The sequence below is a fragment of the Macrosteles quadrilineatus genome, unplaced genomic scaffold, assembly GCF_028750875.1.
Source record: "Macrosteles quadrilineatus isolate MER2022 unplaced genomic scaffold, UCM_ALF_1.0 Scaffold_8__2_contigs__length_117827958, whole genome shotgun sequence".
NCBI classification, from domain to species: Eukaryota; Metazoa; Arthropoda; class Insecta; order Hemiptera; family Cicadellidae; genus Macrosteles; species Macrosteles quadrilineatus.
In genome coordinates, this window is record NW_026542601.1 from 115610100 (window position 1) to 115631019 (window position 20920).

A 20920-nucleotide genomic window follows, 5' to 3' on the forward strand; every position below is an offset into this window, starting at 1 on the left:
TATTTACCGTCTTGTGAGGAAACAGTATAAGTGTAAATATATTATTATAAGGGCTATTTGACGTATCTTTGTTGTGCTTTCAATTAATATCACAGGTTATGGACCTTCCACCTAAATATGTTATCTAGTTTAAAAGAAGTATAGATAATTTACATATATTAAGTTCTGTGAAAACATAAATGAACCGATTTTAATTTTACACTATCAAATAGTCAGAACAACGAGAGTTTACTTTATAATTACTCAATTCCCAAACGACAAAGTCACTATTAATTTCCAGTTCCTATGGGATGGTATAGCTATCGGTGTCGGTAAATTAATATCCTTGATCACAGTTTAGTACAACGTAGATTTGATTATGTCTTTAGAGAATACACAATTTTACATTATTTCAAAATCATGACCCTATATTACCACTGAAATATTCGTATAGAAAACATACAGTGGTTATGCTTAACTACTTAGTTATTCAGGAGAGATAGTTTTAAAATATCTAATATCTAAGGGGGAAAATAAGTATAAACTGACTGCCCGAATTTTGTCACATACTATTTTGCTACATACAAAATACAGCTGCGGTTTTTGGGATTTAAAAACACACATTATCAATTTCAAGCATTTTCCTAGCCTATGAACTCGGGACTCAATATTCCCTGCACCAGCTGCAGTCCCGCACCCCACCACGACATAGAGTAATAGACCGTGAACTTTTTGTTCAGGCATTGTTGAATTCTTAAAATTTTTTGTTGTCACAGTATCTTATTAGTTAAGTTCTATATTGGTCGATCTTGAGTTCAAATACTCAAGACTCTGAAGTTTTAATCTCAGTAATTTATCTTTACAATGGAGATAATTTATTTAGCTAAACGAGTTTCTTTGTAATTCATGAATTTAAAACCGAACAATTATTGTTTGTGTAAGGTCAAACAAGTAATTTAAGTAAATAGGAGGGGGTAATGACTTAACATGAGGCAAACTTGTTAGGACTATCAAAACCGATGCTATCAGCATTTAAGAATTAAAATTATAGAAATTTTCATTGAATGCTATAGAATGCAAGAATGTTCTTGCAAGGTCTAAAACCTTTCAAAGCAATTATAATTTGACAGCTAGGTTAACCAACCTAATCTTGTTGTTAAAATTTCAAAATAATATTCTTTATTTGTGGAGCAGCATAGAACCATTTCTTTCTTAATCAAACTACTTACTAGTATTGAACATAGATGAAATTGCAAATTTAAGCATCTAGTCGTAATGTTTTCATGTAACCTAATGTATGTTATTTTACAATGTGTATAAAAATATACTTTAAAGACGTGACCCATAAAAAATAATATAAAAATCACGTAAATCATATTGTTACATCTTTTGTAAATCATATCACTAATACCATTGATATTATGAATAGCATTTTGAAATTTAACTGATAACTGATTTCCTATAAAATCTCTTATTGGTGTTCTTACATATGCTTAATATTATTAGAGGCAATCGTATATTTATATTTATGGATTAACATAAATTTCATTGACGTATTAATAGATTGTTTAATGGTCCCTAACTCTTTTCCAAAGCAGACAAATTGCTCATTCCACCATTCGATGTATGCGTATGGAGGCATACCGTATTGATCACATGTGATCTGAAATGCCGCACATACGTTGGATAACAATTGGATACAGATATATCCTTTCTGACTCGATCATGCATGTGTCGTGATTCATGTTCTATTTATAATAAAATACTTCCATTTGTATACAATACTAGTATATGTTTAAAGGGCTTGTCTAAGATTAAAGAAAAATTTCAAACATTGCCAAATCTAAGACACAAACCACTGTTATTAGTGACAATATAAGAGTAGTAGGAGTAGGAATACTAAATGGTATATACCCTACAATAAAATCAATGCTCCATGGGGTTTTCAAGTAAAAACAAATATGACATATATTTGAGAATACTTTTTTCACATATAAGAACCGTTGAAAAAATTTAAATTTACTGCAAAGTAAAATAACTTATACACGAATAAAAATTAAATATATTAGAATGCAGAATGATATCGAATGTTATAACAGTGGAAATACTAAAATACCAAGAGAGATTAAACAAAACAGTGATGCTAACTGATTAATGTTTTTAAAAGATACGCTTTCGAGCTAAAACAACACCAAGCATGTATTTTTAGATAATTTCCGAATGGAAACATATATCCAAGAGTTACTAAACAAGTTATGTGTCATAAAATTACAAGTCTTATTCGAGAAGAAGAACTCTCAATTATTTTGTAAAAATATATTTCTGTAGTAGAAGAATAGTGGCTGACAATCCAATGCAACTGAGATTTTTACGAATACAAGAGCTGCTATGTTAATTTGTGTAGTAAATGCGTATGAATATAGCACGTTCCAACTGGTAGCTGTTAATGGTTCTATGAATTGTAAACAAATTGCGTATGACCATCCCTCTATGATAATACAACATAAACATAGAAATCTTTTTTACACAGTGTTTTACGGATGTCATTTTGAGATTTAAATGGATCTCAATAATATTAATTAGGGATTTACTTTTTACATAGGCTACATTCTTCTTCAATTGTATTCATTTATTTTGTTCTTGTTAGATGTATATACCATTAGTAGTGTTCACTGAAAATGTGTTTTTTTTTAGCAATTGTTATGTATCGTATTGTTGTGAGATTAAATACTATAAATAATTTCAGTTGCAAGGTGGAATTCAAATTTTTATTGTATAATAAGCATTTGAAACAATTTTGCGTTATACATTCATGATTCTTTATAATTGAGTTTCTTACCTGTTCAACAGAATAAGTAGATAACAAAGTTTAATTATCAGCCTTTTTGCAATTTTCTGAGAGATTTATTCTTATATTTTTTTCTGGAGACTGTTTCTCCTAGCTTTTTGGCAACTTTATAAACCTTTGAATACCTCACTACTATGTTTTGTGAAGCTTGATATCCGGGTAATACTTAAACCAAACAAAGGTAAAACAAAACAAAGTGACACTAGGAGCTCTGTGACAACGGATTACCTGAGTTGTGTGAGGATTTGTATCCGAGATGAAGAGGATTGTCATGTCATTGTGATGCTGCTCGATGAAAACATTCTTTATACATATCTAAATAGCTTTCATAATAACTAAATAGATAGAATGAAACGAATTGTCATTGGCTTGTTTCATCCATAACTATTTTAATGCTGTTGGTTTTCAACAAATAAGATTGTTTAAAATTCATATAGTTTTATGATCAGAGACAGTATATTATATTTCGCTAGTTCAATAAGGAGTTTCAAATAGATGTTTACTTATGAGTTAACAAATACATGTTTTCAACAATAAATCTTTTTGCTGTTGTTGCGTCTATTTTTATTTTGGTACAAATTATGGTCCTATGGAATAATACTATGAGTAAAAGCCCTAATACATCAAAAGTGATCCATTCCCTTTAAAGAGTGTAAATTTATTTACAATATCAATTTTACAAATGAAAAAAGTTGCTCTTGCTGCAAACCTATTTGATTTGGGCCACACTGTCACATTGTGACCATAGCAGTCGAGTGATAACGAAATGTATTTCGTGGCTATATGCAATACAACATACGCATATAAATCCTGATAAAAATGATTTGCTTGTTTTTTTTTAATGCAATATGATGAGAATACTATACAAGACATATTTTGCTTGAACAATTTGGTTAAGTATTGAAAAGTACATAATATATTAAATTTACAGCAAATGTTGCAGATTTCAGTCCCGATTTAACGTACTACCAACGTTTCTGTCATATCAATCAGCTGATCGCTTTAAATACAAGCCTATAACATTTTACAGAGACAAACTAAACACACTACTCTAAGCTATAAAAACACATAACAAAACAAAACACAAAAATGGACACTTAACCTAATCCCAAAGTCTGTATCTATAAATTAAAAATTTTATTGCACCTTTTTTCACAAGCTTGTAATTTAAAGATTTAGGGTTTGTATTTAGATAGTTTTTCTTGATACAACAAATGTAAAGAAAACCCGGCTTACTCGCTTACAGTTTAATTTCCGGCAGGGAATGTTTTGACCATAAAGCAAACGCTTTTGCAGATTCGTTTGAGTTCCCCTCAAAGCTTCAGCTAAACAAGAATGTATGTCCTTAAGGTAAGCCTGGTTCGCACCGAGAAAAAAATGTATACGTGAAAATATTGGATATTAACGTAGTATATGAGATAATGGATGAGGTTAAAGTCATGTCAATCATTGTTGAAAAACTTAAAAGGATGTGTTCAAATTTATCTCTCTAGATAAAATGTTGTAAATTATATTGAAATTAGATGTAATAACTTGGTAAATAAAATATTTCTTCAATTAGGCATACATAAATGTCAACTGGCTCATTAAAAACACCAATGCATAATCCATTATTGCTAGCTTATTAATCTATTTAGACTATCAGCCCAATGATATATATATATATATATAATATAGCACAATAATATATTATATGATATACGGATTTATGTTCTATTTTTTTCCTATTTTTGTCTGTATATATATAGGCAGAATATAGGAAAAAAGGTAACTTAAGTTAAAATAACGCATACATTATATCCAAAATTAATCATAGTAGGAAACAATTAACTACACAGCTGGACCACGTATATAATATTGTTAATATTTCTGTTACATGATAATCAATATTTATTAATTGCTATATATTTAAGATTTTAAACACAAATAGTAAAATGATAAAAGATAAATAATGTTTTCTAAATAATTGTAGTTATTATCGAAAATTATGTTACTAATATAACATTCATTGTTAATATGAAGGCCAGTTTTGAAATCCTCATTGCATTTACAATTACGATTAATAATACTATATAAACATTCTGGATGTTATGGTATTCTAATAAAGTTTCGTCAAAAATCTTCAAACCTTTCACCTTAAAACATTTAACCTATTATTACAATTTTACCTTTACCTTTTAACCTTACCTTACATTTAAAACCTTTTAACGAAGACGAAAGTTCAATTTACATTTGAAATTATATACCTAGGTCGCAAAAATCCACTGAAGGTATAAAAAAATGTCATTAAATCAGCTTTCAAATGATGTGTGGCAATTTTTAATTACATTTTATAGTGAATTGTACCGTGTATGCACGTTATACACTTTTGGTCATTTTGCAAACGTTATTCATAATGGAAATAAACCATTGGTTTACATAGGCTTACTCATGTTTTAGATATATAAATAAGATTCATGTCAGAGATTAGGTAGTATTTAAGCTAACGTCGTTTATGTTAACGTATGTTGAAACGCGTGTATATTGTATTGACACGTTACGTTGCTTTGTTCATCCATATGCTGTCTTTACCATATGGGTCATCCTAAGAGTGTTCTGTTACAATAACATTTTCTCTCTTACATTTACACTTTATACAGGTTAGCTAGAAAATAAAGTCACATTTACATTTCATACAATTGTATTTTTCATTAGTATTACATTTAGTGTACGAAGATTTGTATATGTTTTTATGAAAAAACAATTATCAATCGTAAAAAATTTCTAGAAAAAATATTATTTGTTCTTTGATTATACGATTAGGTTATTGTGTCTGTTTTTGCATTTACACTTTTTGTATTTAGATCGTTCATTGTAGTTAATTGAATTTTTACTAGACTACAGTAATGTGATCTTTATATCTTATTTTGCTTCCAGAGAGAGCAGTTCGAAGCTCTTTGTAGAAAGGCAGTTAATTTTTCAAATAAAAAAGTTCTACCTTAGTTTGACTTAGTTCCATATGAACAATTAGCTTAGGTGATTAGGCTTTAAGAATGCATTTAATCCTTAATAATTGTAACTATACGAAAAATAAATGGCCATATAGTTCCCAGTGAAGTCACAACTTCAGCTGGTACATATTAAAACCTAAAAGTATAACATTAAATCACTCTACATCAACAACAAAACATTTCATTAGGACTTTCAACGAATTGAAGCTAACAGATGACGTTTATATTTAGTTGTTTAAAAGTAAACTTCAGAGAGGCGCGTACGTTTTGTTTACGACGCTCAGATAGAAACAAGGAAATTAACTTCTTAGTTTCAGCGATGGCTGCCTCTCATTTATATTTCGTTAGGAAATGAAAAAAATACAATAAAGTATTCGTATTAATTTAATGCTTAATAGGACCTGAAACAATTTCTTTTAGCATAATAAATTTTCCTATCATGTATTGAACCTATCGCTCTAGGAAAATCGTATGGCTTTCCAAATATTTTTGTTTTACATTAATTAATGTCCCATTAATGTCCCAAGTAACATTAAGTACTGCCTACTAATGTAAAGTTGTCTTACATTAGTAGGACATTAATGTCCCAAGTAATGTCCCAAAAAATGTTCTTACTTGTCTCTATAATGATTATGGACAATTTATTTCATAATCGTTTAAAATAACAATGTGGTATGAAATTCAGGTATTTTTGCAGCCAATTAGTCATCTTCTAACACTTTGCTGTAAGAGGGACGGGCTCAATCCCCAGCATATCTCAAACAATTGAGGGGTTCAATCCACTTACCTTATACTTGTTTGGGATTGTTCGGAACGAAATTAAAAACTTGTAACCACTGAAAAACGAACAATTTGAATTACATTTGTTTTCAACGACATTTAATCTTGTATGCATCTACAAAATAATAACTTTGTAGGAAAAGTCCTGACACAAGAGATTGAAAAGTTAGATTGTACCTCCTTCGCACCTGTCGATAGCAACAATCCTTCTAGAAGACTTCGCTTTTGTTGTGAACACAATTTCACACCATTAATTGTAAAGTATTTAAAGAGGTCATAACACGTTGAATAATTAATCTACATTCGTTTTGCACAAATTTGAGTATTAACTTTTATTATTTTGGTTTTATTCAACTGACTTATGGATCAAGTTAAGGGAAGTTAGGCAAATTAGAAGAGGTGTAAGTGGGTGGGTCGATATACGTTGAAGAGTGGGAACTTTTTTTTAAGTTTTCAAGTCCATGTTGAATTTAGTCTTGATTATTAAGTTATTTATGGCTTCGCTTCAGTTAGTTAAATTACTTTGTTTTATTCATTTTCAAAATTATGAAGTAATATGGTGATGCTCTTTGAAGGTTTTTATCGAATAGTTTTCTAGGGGTTAACTTTATTTTGTTTCCTATGGAAAAGTCTTCACCTATTGTGGAACCATTAATGAATTTAAGTAATTAAGTGTATTTTTCTTTGAAATATTAGTGTATTTACTTACGTTCAGTGTAAATTCTTCGATATTCTAGAATAGTTAGCAAAAAGAGTGTAAGGTTGATTAATAATGTATGTCCCGAGTATATTTTTATAAGTGTATAATGTGTGGTAGGTGTTGTGTAGATGTGGTACACCCTTTTTAACTGACTACAAAGAACTATTTACTATCGAAATATCCATTTATAGTCCAATGATCACGGAGAGCTATGTTTGCCTTAACCCAATAATTATTTGCTGATTCAACCAGTGAACCATTGAACAGTAATTATTAGTTAAACAATTCAAAAATCCCTTAAAAATAACTGATAAATTTAGGGAATCAACGCAAAGCACGTGTAACTTTTATAAATAATAGAAGCTTCAGAGACAAGGTTTGAAAAGTTGGATGGATTCTCTCCCAAACCTGTCGATAGCAACAATCATTCACTTCCAGACTCCTTCTTTTGTTACACAATTTATATTAAGCATTTGTTGGCAAGGTTTTATTCAAATATCTCTGGTGTTGTATTATTTCCATTTGGAAGAATAAACGTTCGATTCACCTACTTTTATTGAAGAATAATTATTATTTTGTAAGTTTGTTTGTTGATATTGTTAAAAACAGCTAGTAACGTAAAATAAATATATATTTAATTTGTGGCTTTATATAGTTTTGCTATACAAACTTTGAATCGACCGTAAGACTATTATTTATTATTCAGAAATCTCTAACCACCTTAACCATATTTTAGGCAATTTCTACGACAAAGATTCTGTTAAAGAGTTAAAAAAACTGCCTTTTTCAAGTTTTTTGAAAACATTACTTTTATTAATGTTTACTTGCACTAGTATACATTTGTACCTAATAGAAGACGCTATGCAATTTTTCATTACTTTATAGGTTATATGCATGTGGTTTGTGGCTAAAGTTTCCATAAATAAAGTTTCCTTTGCTACATTGATAAGATTCCAAATGTTCTGTCGTGTGTACCTTGTGGAAATATGTGTTTATATGCTGATGACATTAACTTAAAAATTACAGGAAAAACAGTAGAACATATCGAAACAGATACCTTTATAGAACTTGCAAATATTAAAAATTACTTACTATCCAACAATCTCAAAATAAACAAAAGTAAAACTAATTTTATATCATTTTCAACTAAGCAATGTAAAAACAAAATAGAACCGTTGATTATTTTGGATTCCGATGAAATCAAACAAGTTGAAAAAATAGATTTTTTAGGTTTAAAAGTTGATAAACATCTATCCTGGCAGGACCACGTCGATCATATTTGCTCAAAGATAAATTCAGGGATATTTGCTTTGAAAAAGATGTCATATCTATGTAATATCAATACTTTGAAAACAATATATCATTCTCTTGTCCATAGCCACATTTCATACGGTATATCTTTATATGGAGCTACAACTAAGAAAAATCTTAATCGAATCTTAAAATTACAGCAAAGGGCATTAAGAACAATGATGGGACTAAAAAATGATGAATGTGTTAAAATTCATTTCAAAAATATTAAAATATTAACTGTGTTTGCCCAATACATTTTTGATACTGCTCTCATAGCGAAAGAAAGTATATCAGATAACGCACAATTATGCTACAATACAAGAGGAAAAGCCCTAAGAGAAAATAGTCGCAACCATCTTTTATTTTCAAATAAAAAGCCCACCTGTGCCGGAAGAAGATTTTTACGGTTTCTTCCAAATCATTTAAAACCCATTGGCAACTCAATCAAATTTAAAAACAAATTAAAAAATTATCTCATAGAAATCGCTCCCTACTCCATTAAAGAGGTGTTTCCCCAATTAACCTGATTTTATTTTTAGTTTCTTAGTATTATATAAATTGTAATTTTAGCTTATAACTTTATTTACTAGGTTAGGAATCTGACACTATTCAATGTACAATGTACAATTGTTGAATAAAGATATTGAAATGAAATGAAATGAAATATGTGTTTTGGTACCAAAAAAAAGTCTTTTTCTCCATAAAATAAAATTTCTACATAAATCTAATTTCTTCGACATTTTCGGAACACCTTTTGTGTGACTAAGCAAACGAAAAATAAGTTTCAATATTTTATCGAGTAATTACTAATTTTAAGTGGCTTGTGTGATAAAATAATTGAACCGGGAGTATGCAATATCGATCCGATTAATGATATTGACAATTTGCCCAAGCCACCGTACAACCTGACATTTGTACCCATGTGGCCGAACAAGCCCAGGCAGTGTTTGCTATGTAACCCATTCCACAAACAAACAACTCGTATCGTTCGGAATTTTCTCTCTATATTTTTAATCGAGCGGATGTAAATATTTACTGTATAAATATAGATAACGAATTTTTGAAAGATGACACTTGTTTGGACTCTTTTGTACATCTTAGGAATTCGAATAAATAATCTTTGAAAATCTGAAAAAAACATATAATATGTAATAGTTGTAGGGGCAGACAAAAACTAAATTTTCTATTCCATGGGGTTAAAAAATGGTAAATATACCGTAATATTGTGATAGGTAAGAACAAAGGTTATTCAACTAATAATATCATACACCTATGTTAAGGTTCCTATTGTTTGTTTTGATATATACATTTTATTTGAAGTGTGTTTTCCCATCAACGGATCTTTTTACTTTATTTTTTTTATTACTTTACTTTAACGTCCTTTCAGTAGTTATAGTTTATAATTATGAATTTTATATTTATATAGCTATTACGTGCAATTGTAAAACTGTTCTAAACAATCTTTGAGAACATGGTGTCGTTATTAGCTAAAATCTAAGAAAACAAAACCAAAATTTAAAATGAATACTAACTTTTTATAGATAGTTTGGTATACCTATGTAGTCAATGAAAGAACCATTAGGTGTCATATTGAACGCAATTTAAGGTTGCTTTCATTTCACAACGCGTTTCACATTCGGTTTTAAACTGGAAACTGCAATAATCCCTTTAATGCGAATATATGGGTGCCGTTTCTCTAAACGCGACAAGTCAGAAGGCTCAGGTGTTAGAAAGCATGGGCAATATTTTCTGTTTACTCTTATTTATGGATAAAAACGGTGTAAGGCTTTTCCATTTATTGACCGTTTTGCGCTGTACTTACTAATGCAGACTGAAATGTTTTATTTGGATTGTCAAGTTTGTTTCACAATTACGTAGATTTATCTCATCGATTTTCTTACTCAGATTATTAGAACATTAAGTCATATCCCGCACCTTCGTACGTTGCATATGTATGTGTCCTAATATCCACTTTCATTGCCCTGTAGACAAAACCTCTCTTGTAAGCGGTGTTGTTTTGTACATTTACATTTAAGTATTGTGACTCAGCACAGCGCACAGCTGGGTTAACCAGTTCTCATTTGAACCTGGATAGCACCATAGACCAAAAGGATTAAATATAGACCGTCAGCTGTGCTGCGGTATCCATAGGTTCTGGTGCACACCACTGGGAGCGCCATGTAGTTATAGCCTACGCTTTACTTATAACTACACGGCGCTCAAAGTGGTGCACTGTACGCCAAAAAATATGGTAACAACAGCACGGCTGATAGTCTATATTTAATTCTTTTTGTCTATGATAACACTGATCTATAATCCCGATGCGGACGCACCCTCGCTTGAAGGTGGCAATATTTGATGATCCCAAGTGTTGTGGTATATCGATTACACCATGTGGCAAGCAGCTGACGAGCGGCCGAGGTTTGAGGAAGCAGGAAGAAGCCTTTCAGACCACGAGCTCTGCGGTCGTGTGGTCGATCCCAATGTGGTTTGTGGTTCAAATTGGTACCCGAATACTATATTTTACAAGGAAATATACTTCTGTAGGTTTTCTTTACCTGTGCTACTAAAAATCTTGTGATTTATTGTATGTGGCCTTGAATTTAAATGAGTAGATGCTTAAAAAACTGTTTGAAAAGTCTTAGTAAACCATACTCATATAGGATAAAATTACGTGTACAACTCGACATTCATTTGTAATTAATTTTAAAAAGGAATAATTTTGCAATACTAATTCGTAATAGATATTTTAAAATATTAATTGACTAAAGATCCAACTAGGATTGCTTGAAAGACCATTTTACTGCCTGCAAACCATCAACAAACACTATTATCCCAAGTACACCGATAGAATCGATTCTAAACCCTGGAGTACTTGTATCAGCCATAACAATACTACAAGATTGTCCAGGCAGTTACACAGGTTTGGAAATTGTTACCCATATCTGATCGTCTTGCTATGCATACTGCATTGTGGGTCATCGCAGACCATTTCCTGGGTTCCCTATTTATATAACGGTCGCCCCACCAGTCCATTTCACATGTTCCTCTGTCTATATCGTGTCTCGGTCATGGAAAGGTGGAATCACACACCGTATCGGAAATGAACAATTTTATTCCTCGCCATTGTATGTGATCGTTAATCTGGTCATCTTCCGTGAACTTCCTGTAAGCCTTGCGATAACATTTTCTTCTTTCAGAGATGTTTCAGAGATTTCTTTGCAGTAAGCATTTTTTTGAGATTCGTTTTTAAGAAAGGGCTTGGTATATAAAAATTTAACTTAAGAATAAATTGTATATTTTTGTCGAAACTTCTATACGTGTCACCATTTAAATTTGTGCGTATAGTTACTGTAAAGAAACTTATTAGTGTAACATCAAAGCTTGAAATTGGTATTGTTATCTATTTATTTATTTATTTACTTAATATTGTTTTAAATAATGATCCAACGATGCAAATCGTTTTACTATAGAATAATGATTACGCTTGAACCATTTGTTCCAGGGACCAAAATCTTTAATTCTAATTATTTAATTACACAGAATTTATCAACCTTACATGTTCTTTAACTCTTAAAATCCTATGACTAATACAGATTACAAGACCTCATTGTATCTAGTATCTAGGAAAATTGTCTTGATCACTTTTAGTGTTACTATTGTTCTTATCGTTTCCTTTATAAATGATATAGCTTACAGCTTAAAAAAAACAACAATTTAACATGTATATACAGTAGTGTAAACAAGGCTTAAATTCTTATTATTGACGAAAGACGAAATTCGAGAAATTTCCAATTTATCTAGAGGACTATAATATTTCTCCACTGTTCTAGGTGGAGAAGGAGTGAAGATCAGACACCTGAAGATTCCAGATGTGGTCCTGAACGGGACAGAACAGCCGGTGATCCTGGACTGCGACTATGTCCTGGATGTACCAGCAACCACGTCAGGCCTGGTGGTAAAGTGGTTCTTCAACAACCATCCAGCTCCTGTGTACCAGTGGATCTTCAACAAGAAGCCGCAGGATCTTGGGGTCCTTAAGGGCAAAGTCAACCTGAACTACAAAGCGACCAACGAGGAGTCAACAATGTACAGGTATGTCGTGCTAAACAAAAATAGTCATGTTGAAGAAGAGGTATTTTATAACTTTGCTTCATGGTGGTCAAGGTGAATATACACCCCACACTACAAAGTAAAACTAAATATTAAACATTTAGACATGATAACTTTCTATCTTAAAACAGTTATGCACAATAATATTGGTAAAATGTTTCAGTTGTCGAGTATTTATTTTTTATTTTTTAAGGTACCTATGTTATATGTGTAGGCCCTACTGCGAATTTGCTTGTTCACATAGACCTTAAGCTTGTACGTGAAACAATGCTATCCTACGGAAAAAGTGACACAAAATATCACTATATTGTTAACACTATATGGGGTAACAACACAAACAATATCGCATCTTTGTTCACGTAATAAAAGTATCCCTTTGATTTCCAGAGTAAGACATACAAAATCCTTATGTACATTTTTGGTACTTTCAAATGACATTATCAAATTTATATGAAACAAGAACTGCATTATAAAAAATATATATATTTTGAGACCACCTCAAAGCTAAAAGCTGTGAATCCTTTTAACTTTTGTTCAGTGTGGTTGGTTTAAACGATGTTTTTAAGTTAAATATACATTCAATGAATAATTGCTAGCTGTAGGAAACAGCATAACAGCTTGAAAAATGTTAATATAGACAATTATAACCACCAGAATACTATTAAATGTTTAAACTAGTTAAATGGCTAATGGTATTTTTTTTATTCACGAGATGTACAAATTTGTGTTTTTTTTCTAATTTACAGAGCAATTGAAATCATAACACCAACAACCGAGTTGTCAGGAGAATACAAGTGCCTAGTGTCTACCTTCGATAAAGAGGACTCAAGATCAAAAAAGATGATTGTCTATGGTGAGTTTGTAAACTAGTAAATCTTAACAACATAACACACCAGAAATATTGATTAATATACAGGGTGGAACGAAGTTAGTGTTAAAAAATTGTATGTGTTAAACTACTAAGTATTGGTGACGAAATGGCACCAATTTAAGTTTCCATACCTTCACAGGTAGGAAATAACAGACAATTTAAGATTTTTTTCAAAATATTTGAACTTACTTACATAAAATAGCCATAAGTGCATTAAACATTGTTTTTATTTCAAATTCATTGTCATTTTCAGAATCCTCGTTACATTTCCAATAGTAATAGTAAAAATTCATTGAGATTAAACATCTGCATAAGCCTTTATTTGGCCATGGAAGTTTGAATTTGTGATTTTTTATAAATAAGTAATAACTTTTTCCAAAGTTTTTCTATACTACACTGGACTGTAGAGAGTATCAAATATTACTAAAAACTTTTGCAGTTAATAACCTTTAAAATGATGTATAAACATCTACTGTTCCTTTGATTTGTCGTTCTCAAATTTAAGAGTTTCTCATGAAAAACACGAAACGGCTAATGTTTAATTTCCTAAAAAAAACACATGTTTTGGCTTTTATGATACGGCAGCAGCTGCTTTAAAAGTCATGTTTAAATGGGTATTATTGCAATTTTTAGAATCCTATTAAAACTTCTAATAAGAATATTGAGGAATTGTTATGATTAAAACTTTATGATACTATGTTTTGTGATGAATTTTCATTTAGGGGGTTTTCTTATCATTTATTGGAATAAATTAAATATCGTTTACGGTGTTAGTTCTATGGCACATTCAACCGATGTGCGAGATTGACTTAAAGCAAAATACACAACTTGGATGATAACAATGATAATGATGGGTCATATGGTGTGGTTTGCTGGCATGCCAGGTCGCCAGACCTAAGTCCACTGGACTTGCTTTGTGTGTTATGTGGAGTACTTGGTCTACTCATCTTTAGTGGAAGATAATAAGGAAATATAACTACTGGATAATGAATGCAGATGTGCTAGTCACAGGAACGTTGTATTTTAATGTTACTGTTGGTGCCACGTGCAAAAAAAGCTTGGCTGTGTATGTGGGAAAATGGTGATTTTGAAAAAAAAAACTCAAGTAGTTGGCATCAAATAGAAGGCAACTATTAAAACGTCAAGGAAGTAAGGAACAGTTGTTTAAGTTTCGAATATTGTGTGTTTTAGAATTAACTTTTAGTTTTTGTATAAATAACTAAAACTAAGTATATTTGAGGTGTTAACAATTATTTTAGTTAAGAAATATCCCTTGACTGAGTTATTTCCATTAGCATGTGTCTAAGCACTACAATCAATTAATTGGTATAATATACTTAGGTTAATTTTCGGTTTTCGGTGAACATATTGACAGCATTGTAAAGTGTAGTATCTACATCATTGTATAGGCTACTCTATTGGAAGTATTTGCTTAGGATTAAAAAAATCTTAAGTTAAATGTACCATGTGTAACTTTAAACAATATTCAATGTATTCAAAAAATAAAAATAAAACTAATTTAACATGTTTTCACAAAACATACGTTTATATGGATGTTAATCCTAATAGATCCTTAATATTCTTACAATAAATCTCACAAGGATACTAAAAATTACAATAGACCCTATTCAAATATACCTGTTATTGCAGCTATTGCCATTATATTTAAGCAAATACATGTTATTTTAAAGGAAATTAAACATTAGCCGTTCCGTGTTTTTCATGAGAAACTCTCAAAATTGAGGACGACAAATCAAAGGAACAGTAGATGTTTATACATCATTTTAAAGGTTATTAACTGCAAAAGTTTTTAGTAATATTTGACACGCTCTACAGTCCAGTGTAGTATAGAAAAACTTTGGAAAAAGTTATTACTTATTTATACAAAATCACAAATTCAATCTTCCATGGCCAAATAAGGGCTTATGCAGATGTTTAATCTCAATGAATTTGTACTATTATTATTGGAAATTTAACGAGGTTTCTGAAAATGACAATGAATTTGGAATAAAAACAATGTTTAATGCACTTATGGCCATTTTATGTAAGTAAGTTCAAATATTTTGAAAAAATCTTAAATTGTCTGCTATTCCCTACCTGTGAGAACCTTAAACCTGTGGAAACTTAAATTGGTGCCATTTTGTCACCAATACTTAGTTGTTTAACACATACAATTTTTTAACACTAACTTCGTTCCACCCTGTATATTATAAAACTAAATTAAACACACAGGAATTATTTATAGTAATATCAGTTCAAGAAGATCCATAACAAGTTTCTTAACCAACATTATCTTTTAATCTTTTTAAGAATACAACATTCGAAATAATTGTAGCCCTTGGTAGAATTCTATGTAATTGTATGAAGATAAATTGCATTAACACAATCTATTATATAATTAATAGTCTTTATTGGTTATTGCTTTATTAAATTCATTTTTTTTATTAATAATCCAAGTCATAGTTTAGAGTATAAGACACCATTTTCAAATCTCTGACTGTAATACCTAAAAATAACTACCACCGGATAAAAAACTATTTCATAATTTTCGTTATACAAATAACGACACACTGAAGTGCAATGCCTCACTGACACTTTGGTATTTTGACAGATAAATTCCTAAACTGGACGGCATTTTAAAACGATAAAGCCACAAATATTTATAGCGGTATCAGTGTCTGGGTGGGAACAGATATTTTTTATGCTACACTGGTTATTCCATCCCCTCGGGCATCGTTTGTGAAGCTCCGACACGTTCATATTTCGCGGTTTAGGGGCGGCTGTGTTCAAAACGCAGCTAAAAACAATTTGTACAAGTTTTTTACATGATTGTTCCTGGAAATGTAGTCAAACTTGTTTCCACACCGTTCCCTTTAGATATATGCGTGAATGTATGTTTTAGCTATGGTTACATTATCTAATAATATTTCATAGTACTGTAATTAATTGTGGGAGTATCCGATTGGTTATGTTCCCCGCCTTAAAATTTAAGTTCGCTTGTACGATTTGAAGTGAGTTTTTTGAGTTCGTCAAAACCCAGATACCATTTGTCTTTAGGCTAAGAAATTGATTATGCTGTTCAACAAAAGTGTTGTCAATAGTAATAATACCAGGGCTTTGACCGTCTCCTTATGAATACAAAATGTAAAACATTTGTCTGACGTAGATACAAACAAATAAATAATAGGCTATAAGTAGTCAAACTACATAGTGGTTCGCTTAGCTTAACTAGGTGTTGCACTAATCCGTTTGCTCAGAACGCGGTACTTTGGTTCCAGGGTCCCGGGTTCAAATCCCGCAAAATCGCCAATGGATTTTATCCATGTGATGATGCCGCAACCCCTAGATCTAACCTTAAGTAATGTGAAAAACAATTCCGGGCTCGTGCCTAGCATGCTAGGGCAAAAATATCCGTTTGCACAACTTGGATTAACAGTATAAAACCTGTATTGTGTGTAGAAAATACCGAGAACTACATTTCAGTGAGATTTTTGTCAGTTTAAAATTGGTCTTTAGCTATGCGACCCATATTTCCGAATAATGGCAATCATGGTGAAACAATTTTAATTTTCTAGAAAAATAAAATAAAATAGGTCCTAGTGTTGTAAAGACCATTCTCAGTACTCGAAAATTTCCTACATCAAAATTCATACATTTAGCTCTCTCTTCGTAGCTTTACATTGTGTTTTAATCAATAATCAAAAATGTATATTTTACTATTCATACTATAGCTACCATAAAGAAGTAAATGATTGCCGCAAAAGGCAAACCATAACCTACCAAATGAAAGGTAGTCGCCATTGCTTAGCCACTAAACCCTATTAACAGGTGTTACATGCCCGGAGTGTTTGGGGGTTTTACATCCCTCCATTTCAACCACCGACTATTCAACCTGCTGAGTACCACTTAATGCCCTTATTCCTCCAATAGTTTTGTTGTTTAAGTGCATCAAAGAGAATTAAAGTTGAACAGCCATGCTTGACCTTTTGTTTTAATTGAATTTTGAAATTTTAAAACCAGTTACTCGTCAATTACATGTTACTTTGACAGCGATTTTCTCAAACACACTGAATACTATTGTATAAATTGGTTTATCAAATTGAAAAGACAATTTGAACGACTTTACTGATTTTATAAACAGAGATTTTCGTAAACACTTAAGGAGAACTAATGTTGGTATTTCATTTATATTTATTTATTATGGTATTTCAGTTTCGTTTATAATCCGAGTGATATTTTTTTTGTTTAATTTAAAATATTTCTACATTGATTCTACTCAACTGAATAAAGCCATATCAAAGCTATGTTATAATGCTCAAATGTAAATCATATTCAATAAAACTTATACAATATCGTCTTAATATCTCACGTATCATGATTTATTAAATTAATATTGCTTTAGCGTTTTATATTTATTAATGTTAACCTATAACTCACACAAGGCTTCTAAACTATATTGTATTCACGCGGTGTAAAAAGAAAACTATAATAAATCAATGTACATGTTCAGTAACACAACAAACCCTAACAGCGTACTACATTGTTCATAGCTTTTTACAATAATCAATTGCCTGTATCACCAAGAGTTCTATAAAAAAGTACAGTATAACTGGGTAATGTCTACTTGTAGATAGGAGTTTGTATTAATCTTCAAAACATAAACCCTACTATGTAGACGGTACACTTCATAGTGCATTCTATGTAACGGTTTGTCGTTGAATAATCAGAACACCACCAAAACTTGTACAACAAAGGACTACATCAGTCCGGTTAATGGTTACTTGTAGTGAGGGATTTGTATTAATCTCCTAAGTACAGAAACCCATACACCTGGTGGTGTACTACACAGTACAGTGTATGTAAAGGTTTGTAAATAATTAATCAGTTCATTACCAAGCCATGTATAACACAGAGGTGGACTAGTCCCGGTATGTATACTTGTAGATAGGGATTTGTATCAATATTCAAAATGCAATCTCTAACCATGGTGGTAAACCACAAGGTGCAGTGCATCTAATGGTTTGTCAGTAAATAACTTAGAAATATATTACCAAATCTTAGGGGTACTTCAGTGTCATATTAACGATTAACATGTTTAACCTACCTTCGTGGTTTAGTACGACTATTTAAGTAACTCAATAGCTTATATTTTTTGTTGCAAAGACAACATTTTCAATCCTGCAACGCGTCAAACATTATAAAAATTCTATTCAAATGTTTGTATACACGTACCATTGCTATTTTTGTGTTGTCCCTGTTTTAATTACGTGTTAATGTAACAAGCTTTTGAAAAAATGCTTCGCAACGAAACATGAAATATATCGTATTTCGTTACCTTACAATATCCTTGGGGAGTGAGCTGGTCAAGTGGTTAGAACGCGGGATTTTGGTTCCTGAGGTCCCAGGTTCAAATCCTGCTAAATCACAAATGGATTTTATCTAAGTGATAATGCCGCAACCTCTATGTGATGTTTCCTTTATAACCTCTCATTACTACTGAAAGTGATACAACGAAACTTTGTACTAAACAATAATTGCACCAATCAACAATTAAATTTCCCTGAACAGCTGATTTTAGCTGAGTTAGGTTCAAATCATTACAATTTTACTTCTCTCAATTCTTGGACCTCATTGGTACGTTACCCGTGTTGTTAAGAGTGAAACTATGCTGTTATGAAAGTTAACAATGCTGTCATGAGAAACTTTTCAATTCTAAGAACTGAACTGAAATGACTACTTTAAAAAAAAAAACGGTACTACGGGGAGGTAAATTATATTTCAAAACTTTGTGGACTTTTACTATGTATTACCAAGTCCTCTTTTTGTGGCCTTCTCAATCCAGCCCTTGATAGATCAATATTACTATGCAATATAAAATATTATCCAAAAGTATGTACCGTGTATTGGGTCTGATGACTGAAAAATAAGAGAAATTACTACTGATTTTAACAATATAAACAGAAAAATTTGTTTTGACTATGTACAGTACAGTAAATAAAACCCAATGTCAATTATTTATTACATTACTAAGTATTCTATGACAATGCGCTTTATTAGTGTACATAATAATAATTACCTAGAACTACAATCTTGGTAATGTTGATTAATTATGTACATTATTAACTCGTCTAACGAAATAGTTATTTTATATTACGTTATACAGAAAATTTAAAAACTGAGATATAGGGTACGTAATTAACTTTGCCGACTTTGCCAGTTTTGTATCAAACAATAGTATTTTATTTCGCTTTTTACTCGTACAATAATAAAACGAAAATGACTACGTAGAATTCGTTTGCTAATAAAAAAAAAAAAAAATAATAATATAATACCTTTACCTTGACGCTTCACTCTACGACCAATCAAATCCCCATTTAAATCAAGAATAACCAATCATGACCTGTTTAACACTCTTATTTTCCTACAACACCCTACATATAGATTATCCAAAATGATCTAAAACAATCGTAATGGAATACAAAACACTGAAACATGATTCACTCTCAAACTTACAATGTTATCACAACACATTTCTCCGAATACAAAATGAGGAACGATAAAAAGTTATGGTTAGTGAAAAGTTAGATTCTAGATGGTTGGAATTCGGAGCTGGGAAATGGTATGGAAAACAGCCAACTAGCTTAGACTGCTTAAACTCCATTAGACAGAATGTGGTTCCGCTAACTGTAATTACAATTTATACGACTCCTAAACAAACTTCTTGAGTACCCCGACTCTGCTGTATCTTTTCCTCTTCAGTTTCCATGCATATTTTGTATGTAACAGGAAATTCAAGTAAAATAGTGCTGTTTAAGTAATCATGTAATGTAATCATTGCTGGTTCAACTGATGAGTCAGCTGTTTTTTGTTTGTTTGAGTTCGATACCAGCTGTGTTTGATCAGGCTTTAAATAAATATAACAGTACAAATGAACCAACCAGCTGTTCAGCGACAAATCCATCAACTTTCGTCCTTCGCTCATCTTCCTTTCGAAAAGACAATCTGATGAGTCAGCGTCTATATATTTACCAATACATTTCTGTATGATTCGCGCTTATGCACACCTATTAATTATGAGGTATCCTTATCCATGCAGCTATTTTAAATCCCCTGAAAAATTCATGTTTTTAAACTATGGCAATATTGATATACATACAGTGTGTATGGTACAGACTATTTTTACCCCAATCTCAAAATAAAACATGGGATTTTTTCGTTTGTTTTGATTTTCTGTTTATATTTCATTGTTATTTTGTCACCAGCATGGCAACTCATCAAATCCATGAAAAAAAAATATTTATTTTTTGTGCCTATTTTAATTTATAAAAATAGGTATTCTGCACATT

The 20920-nt window shown here is 31.1% G+C and overlaps 1 protein-coding gene across 3 annotated transcripts in view; it reads left to right on the forward strand.

Moving 5' to 3' along the window:
* LOC129000052 (uncharacterized) overlaps nucleotides 1–20920 on the forward strand; it is a 205974-nt gene that overhangs the window by 176697 nt on the left and 8357 nt on the right. For all 3 annotated transcript variants that reach the window (XM_054426907.1, XM_054426909.1, XM_054426908.1), the window contains exons 2-3: nucleotides 12424–12685; nucleotides 13450–13556. In XM_054426907.1, coding sequence (XP_054282882.1) covers nucleotides 12424–12685; nucleotides 13450–13556 — 369 coding nt within the window. The remainder of the gene's footprint in view (nucleotides 1–12423; nucleotides 12686–13449; nucleotides 13557–20920) is intronic.